Source organism: Penaeus chinensis, chromosome 43 (genome assembly GCF_019202785.1).
Source record: "Penaeus chinensis breed Huanghai No. 1 chromosome 43, ASM1920278v2, whole genome shotgun sequence".
NCBI lineage: Eukaryota > Metazoa > Arthropoda > Malacostraca > Decapoda > Penaeidae > Penaeus > Penaeus chinensis.
In genome coordinates this window covers 2,739,245-2,746,744 of record NC_061861.1, presented here as the reverse complement: position 1 = coordinate 2,746,744, position 7,500 = coordinate 2,739,245, and the positions used below count along the sequence as shown (strand labels likewise).

General features: G+C 38.0%; 1 protein-coding gene across 2 annotated transcripts in view; it reads right to left on the bottom strand.

The window, feature by feature from the left end:
* The window catches only part of LOC125048172 (CTD small phosphatase-like protein 2-A), a 57,138-nt gene that overhangs the window by 29,599 nt on the left and 20,039 nt on the right, over positions 1 to 7,500 (bottom strand). Inside the window, exon 1 of one of the 2 annotated variants that reach the window (XM_047646734.1) lies at positions 4,086 to 5,740. The exons of the other annotated variant lie outside the window; for it this stretch is intronic. Coding sequence (XP_047502690.1) covers positions 4,086 to 4,144 — 59 coding nt within the window. The 5' untranslated portion in view covers positions 4,145 to 5,740. Of the gene's footprint in view, positions 1 to 4,085; positions 5,741 to 7,500 lie in introns of those variants that run through there. 2 annotated transcript variants of the gene reach the window in all.

The following is a 7,500-nucleotide window of genomic DNA, read 5'->3' as shown; positions in this document are numbered from 1 at the left end:
TGGCCTGTGTGAATAGATGCAAAAAATATGGAAAACCAACCTTGAACGTTCTCTAACACTACCTCTAATTCGTGGAGATGTATGTTAGCGTGTGTGTGCGCGCGCACACACACACACACACACACACACACACACACACACACACACACACACACACACACACACACACACACACACACACACACACATTTTGACATAGTGAACCATTATCAACTAAGGAAAAGAAGTTCGCAAAGTGCCAGCACTATCAATAACTACACTAATCTAGCCTCTAACTCGGGTCAGGTTAGAGCAAGGAATCGAGTCGCCCAGGACCATATGGGGACTCCAAAATACATCCTCTCATTGGTTAGCTTAAAGATTACGTAGATACGTTACGTAACTTATCTGTCAAGGGTCATGGACAGGAGTAGTGGCCAAAGCACTCTGGTTGGTTAGGTTATCTAGGCCTTGTAGATCTGGTACAGGTTATCTAAAGTGCACAGGGACAAATTTCCTGTTTATTCTGGTGGCACCGAGGAAAGTCTGAATGTCACACTACTCTACATGCTGTCCTAATAAGTATGTTAAAAATCGGCATTTACTGATAAAGTTGAGGTCTATTTAAGAAAGGCAATGTTTTCTTCTTCTTCTTCTTATTCTAATCTCCCTCAGCTAAATTATCTAATGCCCTCAGGGACTTGTTAAGAAGGGGTTTTGAGGGGGGAAAATGCTGAAACAGAAACAATAACCACCACCACAATCACAAAACACTAGTACATATAGCATTCTACAAATTTGTCTTAAATTATAATTTGCAATAAGATCTACATATTCAGAAAACGACTCATAATTTATGTAAAGGATCTGCATTTAAGAACCCAGAAAAACATTAATATTTCACAATTTTCAGTAATTTTGTATACGAGTGACAGCTTATTAACAGAGTTACTCCAGGAAGTTATGTTCTTTCAGCTATCCACAAGCAATCTTGGTTTAGTGTTGAATAGTGGTAAAATGTCTGAACATTGTTCTTTCAACCCCTGAATACAATAGCGATGTGTTTCATTTGTTTCAGCTATGAAAACCAGAGTCCGACTGATGTGAAGATCTGTGAATCCGTATCTGGCAGATCAATGTATAGGATGACTAATGCATGAATGCTGTCAATGACTGGGGTGCGCTGAATGCAAGGCAAGTTTTTTTTTATTTTTCTAATTTTTTTTCTTCAAAAAGTGTGCCTCAGTGGCTGCAAATACAGAACGTGTAATTTCAGCTGCTTACTGATGACAAAATTCTGGAGTGACCAGTTGTAGCTCTCAAATGTGGGTCACCTTAAAGCAGGAAACATTTCTGTTGTAATAATCGTGATAGACATCATAAAGCAGTATCTTATAGAATATTATAAAGATTATGCCAATCATAATGCACGGCACCTGTACTTTCCCTACAAAAAATATGCTTCTAAATACATTGCTTGAATGCTTTTAGCAATTTTTGAAGCATTTTGAATGATTCCAGAGATTCTAAGCAATGTTACCTTTTCATCTTAGGCTTTCCTATTTATTTAATATATTACCTCTAACCTCCATTAGCAACTTCTCGGAGACGATCATTTTAATCTGAAGTTACAGGAAACAACCCCTTGTGGTCCTAATCTTCTCGAATGAAAAATGTTCACTGTTCTCCAGGTAAATCTTACAGATATAGCAGTATTGCAATTACTTAAATCATGACCAAAAATCCTTACTATTCTAACAAGTCAATAAATCTTCATTATGTAAATTATGATGGCCTTATTAATTCACCATAACTTGCCAACTTGCCAGAATCCACAATGTGGTTTACTGAACTCTGTCGATGTGCCAAGGGAATATCAGCCAATGCCATCACTTTAGACACTACATACGTATCAAAAAGTTTCCCTGAAGATTTTATGTTATGTATCACAGATCGGAGTAAGTCGGTCACACAAGTGTTCACTGCTTAAAAAATGCAAGGAAAAAATCCTATTTAGAAACACACTGTGGGTGTAAAGAAACATTACCATTTTCCCCAGTGGGAGTAGTTCCGGAACATATGTAGCAGTGGGAACCATCACCAACCACTGCCACCATGGCAACACGAACCCCTTACTTTACCATGCCAAGGGGAACCTGTTACCAATGCCTAGTCTATTTTCAGTTCCAAACAGAGACCAGGTTTGAGGGAGCTCCCTCCCCACCGCCTCTTTAAGTCAACAAACCTCCTACTCATAACTATATGGAGAAAGCAATAAAAGGATATGCTGAATTTGTTCAAGGCCGAACTCTCCAGAATGTTTGCACTCATACTCCACTCTTTCCATATATAATGAGGGAATAATGAAAATCTTGAGTTTTCTTTGCTATTCATATTCTAATTGATCACAGAATGATGAATGAATCACATTGGTACCAATATTACAGCAACGTCTACGAAGTTTCTTGCGCAAACACTTTGGTATTAGACAGGTTCTTCCCAGATCATCGTTTCACAATTGCACTTGTGGCACTGAGGATCATTAATTATAGAGCAAATATTAGGGAAAAAAAAAAAGTATATATATATATATATATATATATATATATATATATATATATATATATATATATATATATATATGTACTTAAAAAAATAGTAATAATAATGTCATCAATAACAACAAAAATAATATTGAAAAAAAAAAGAAAGAAAGAAAAAAAGAAATCACAGCATATAAATGAAGCACTTCAGATCCAAAGGAAAATTCAGAAAACTCTATAAGGTCGCACAGAAATAATTACCCATACACCCATAATACAGAATCTATTTCTTTTCTGCATACATGAATAATTGAACTCTTTAACTGCCAAATTTTCAAACGAAACCAGATAACACTGCCAATGTAAAATTCTAAATGCTTTATAATATCCGTCACAATCAAAGACTGTCTGAAAAATAATAAAATACAGAGAATATTCAAAATTGTATAATTTAATAAATTATCACAACTTATAAACATAAATGGACAGTTGATAATCTTCGAGCAAAAAATTAATATTAATAAACATCACGATGAAGGCTAGCCTTTGAAAAAATGAAGAACTGAAAAATCAACTGAAAAACAGTAAATTACTGTTCTAATGACTGATGTAACTAATTAACTGCACTGGAAACCCTGCATTTTAAGCAGTAAAGGAGATGCTAAATATAAGGACTCTGTAAACTTATATATAGTAAGTCACAAAAAATAAATTGCCTTTAAAAAATAATCACATTCTGTGTCTAAGACATTTTTATGACATTTATAGCATTTGCACACCTGGCCTCTCAAATGTACAAAGAATCATCTTACGCACTGAAAAATGTCCTTCCTGCCTAATTTTACCAATCTTAAAAATATAATAAATTTGGAAAATTACATTTTCTTACGACAGGTGATAGGTATTATTCAGTTCTCCATTTAGACTGAACTTAACTTGCCAAAATCATCAAAGCATATTCAAAACCAATTAAATGTTTCAATAATTTTGCTCAGTAACCCCCCCAAATAAACATTAATTAAACAAAAAACTATTTTCAAGTTCGATTTTGACACCGACCCTTCAAGAAATTCGAACGAGGAGAGAGAAAACCATCATGAAGGTCAAATCGAGAAATGTCAAGAAACCAAACAAAAGAATTAAGAAAAAAAAAAAAAAGAAAAAAAATCAAATCGAACAACATAGGCCTACACACGAACTGAAAAAAAATAACCACCCATATAAACAAAAGACAAACAACCACCGATAACGGCTAACGGAGAGAACCCCACTCAAATTGCGGGAAACCAAGAGAGAAGAGGGAGGGGCCAGAGCGAAAGGGAAGAGCGAAGAGCGGGGGAAATAAGCCAGGCTCCCGCACGTCCTCCGCCATCAACGCCATCGCCGTACCCGGACCTCTTCCCCCGCGCACTTTAAACTCCCCTTTCTCCCCCCTCGCGCCATTACGCCTCGTGACAACTACTCCAGCGCCTCCGCCAGTATGCCCGGGGTCTCGGAAGGGCATCGGCGTCGGCCTGATCACCTGTCAAAAGGGTTAAAAGGCGGAGAAACGAAGGGACTTACCAGGTATTTGAATCTCCTTCGACTCTCCACGCGCAGGTGAGCCTCCCGGATGACAACATCACGCGAGAGACTATCGTGTTCGGGCTGTTATTTCGGAATCGTAGCAACCTTACATAAATCGTGTTGGCTATGTCAATGGATGTTCGATTAAATTCTGATCTATTGGAGCGGTCGGATCTGCATTTCGTCCAGGGGTTGATTTATTAGCCGGGTTTTTCCTCGGTGGGACACGGTGTCTCGCTTGAGCCTCGAGAAGAACATAAACAAACCCGAGGAAGTTGTTGGGCGGCGTCTGCTCTGCTTCGGCTTTGTTCCTCGCTTTTCGGGGCTCGCTTTCGTTATTCTGGCCTTCGCTTTGCTCCTGGTTTCGGCGGACGGCAGCTCCTCCTGCTTTGCTTTTGGGTTTCGTCCGATTCTCGTTTTTTTTTTTTTTTTTTTTTTTTGAGGAGGGGGAGGTTGGCGTCTGCCTTTGAGCGAAGGCCGTTTCGAATTTATACCGTAAATTATTCTTTATTATGGCCTTATTATTCGATTTAACGACGAAAAGAAATCACGCCTCCCTAAAACTAGACACGACTTACTCATTCTCCAACAAAAAACACCTCCATCATCCATAAAACGACACGAACCCCAACACATGAGTCACCGCGAATATCCCACTATACATTACGGGAAAGTCGGCGAAAAGTTGCGGAAAACCGTCATTATACAACACGTGAGCCAAACTCAGCGACTCACAAGTGTTGCGCAACTCGAAGGTCTTGAAGTCCTTCCTGTGGGACTGATATGTGGCCTTGGAGGGAGAGAGAGGGGGAGAGAATGCCATATACTGCTTTTATTTATCATTCTTTGGTGTTGCTTTCAATTCGTAGGGTTTCCATTTCGTGCTTTCGTCTGCACGAATCAGGGCCGGGGCCTCGCGTGTCGCCCCCTTCGTCTTATCAGAGGAAGTGTGATTTTAGCGCACACTTAACAGCGTGGAGATAAGGCTCCAGGTCGCGAGTGAGAGTGCGTCATATGATAATTTATTTGGCAATTTGTCGCTTCTCGAAATAAAATCTCGTCGATATTAATAGCCTGCGTGTCAACCTGTCACAGAAATCGTCTGATGAATTGATATGTTTATTCCGATGCTGTAAACGATTCATCTCGCGGGTGGGTGTCCAAATAAGGTAGATTCTGATCGTGGCCTTGAATCGTATAAGGAAATGCTGAAGAGCTTCCTGGCGACTACGTATGTGTATTATGAACAGGCAATATTTCAAGTGTTGTACTGGCGCGAATCTTGATCATAGGAACACCTGTGCCCGAATGTGTGTGTGTGTGTATGTGTAGGGAAGGAGTCTCTCAGTACCTGGGGAAAATGTACTTGTTCAGCTTGTTGCAAAAGTAACCCTTATTTGGGAATGTTTTTTTTTTTTTCTTTCTTTTCTTTTTTAAGGATATACCAGGATTCATGTCACGTTCACCCTGATATTTCATGCACATGTTTAATTTCTGTATGTGTATTAATAGAGTAATGTGATAGATATAGCAGAAAAAATTATTCATGCACATGTTTAATTTCTGTATGTGTATTAATAGAGTAATGTGATAGATATAGCTGAAAAAATTATTCCATACTGTTACTGAAAAAAAAAAAAAAACAGGGGAGGGACCCTACCTTCTTCTATGTTCGTATGTATGTGCGCGAATACGTTAGTGTGTGTGTGTGTGTGTGTGTGTGTGTGTGTGTGTGTGCGCGTGCGTGTGTGTTTTTATATAAAATCCAGACATGTTTATTCACCTATATATATGCATGTAAGTGTAACTATATAGAAATTAACTGATATAAAGCATCTCAGTTCCAATCGGTCTCGGCGTTCGTGGTCACGTGGTACAATCCGTTACACATCGCAAATCGACTCACATACTTTTTTCCCACATACTTTCACACGATATCTACCAATCTGTTATTCTGAACATAAACGAAATTGTTCTTCTACCTACGTTAATTTTTAATTTTGTGATATAAGAGTATCAGGGGAGGAGTGAATAGAGCCGGTACAGTTATACATTTCCCGCTAAAAAATATATAAAATTTCCCTTGGTGTACTAGCGTTTTTATTTTCCCGCGTAGTTGCATTGCTATCGAATTGATGTTTATTTGAATGATAAGTGTTCTTCAGTTATTTGTTGTACTTAAATATATATATATATAGTTTCACCGGTGTCTTCTATTTCCGTAGTGACCTTGCAATGATTCATCAGACATGCAACCTCGTCAGCAACATCCCTGCAGTCTTCCTCTTGCACCTCGTGGTCTGTGCCTTCACATTGTCGTCATCTTTTGCAAGCATTTATCCATTATGATTTCGACCGCCATACCAATTTGATACACTTTCATTTCTGTCTGTTAATTCCATGGTTGATATATGTTGATTACCCTTTAAGCAACTACAAAATAGCTTTAATATCCATATAATTTTATTGTTTTACCGTATCCATCAAAGAAATACTTACAATGACACAGAATTAGTGAGTTTGTGTGCTTGTGTGTGTGTGTATTCTCAGGTTGGTAGTGTACATGCATTTATATACTTATCAGTTAATTCGGCCAAGTAACACTAGACTAAGCAAGTTCAGGAGGCAATCGTTTGATATTTAGCTGGATTTGCTCGTTTAATTATTTTCCCCTTTATATGTGTGTGGGTCGCCGTGTTTACGCGTTTTATGGAATCTTTATAAACAGTTTATGTATGTCTGTATCTATCCGTCTGTCTAATTTATATGTATATGTATATATCTCTGCGTGTGTATGGATATACACATACATATAAGCAGTATGGCTTTTCATCACGCAAACAACCTAAAAAAAGTCTAAATAAGTGCATAGAATAAGTAGTGTACTTATAAAGAACCTGCAACTCACTACTGTGTGTACGCGTGTGAGGTTGGGCAGGAAAAGGCGTGGAAAATCTTGCAGCTGCGTCCTTGTTTCGCTGAACAATGATACGTTAGAGCAGCTTGGCTTTACAGACGGTTATGGAGCTCACAAGCTACTTCAGAAGTGTGTTTCAAGATCACCATTTAAACATGCGAGAAACTCAAGAAATACGTTTACTTATTATCATTATTATTATTGTTGTTGCTATTATCTTCATTATTATTGTCATTATTATCATTACTATTACTATTATAATTAGTATCCAGATTATCATCACTGTCACCATTATTATTATTATTATTATTATTATCATCATCACTACTATTATTTATAGGGGAAGCAACTGAATCGATTTTAAAAACTGACCTGGACTGAACGAGCTAAAGGATACGACCCTCTCCATGACAGTACTTCGCCTAACGTCTCATTGCCACAAACCGAGTCACTATATGTAAAGCCCACACAAATACTGAGGACTCTTTGTCCACT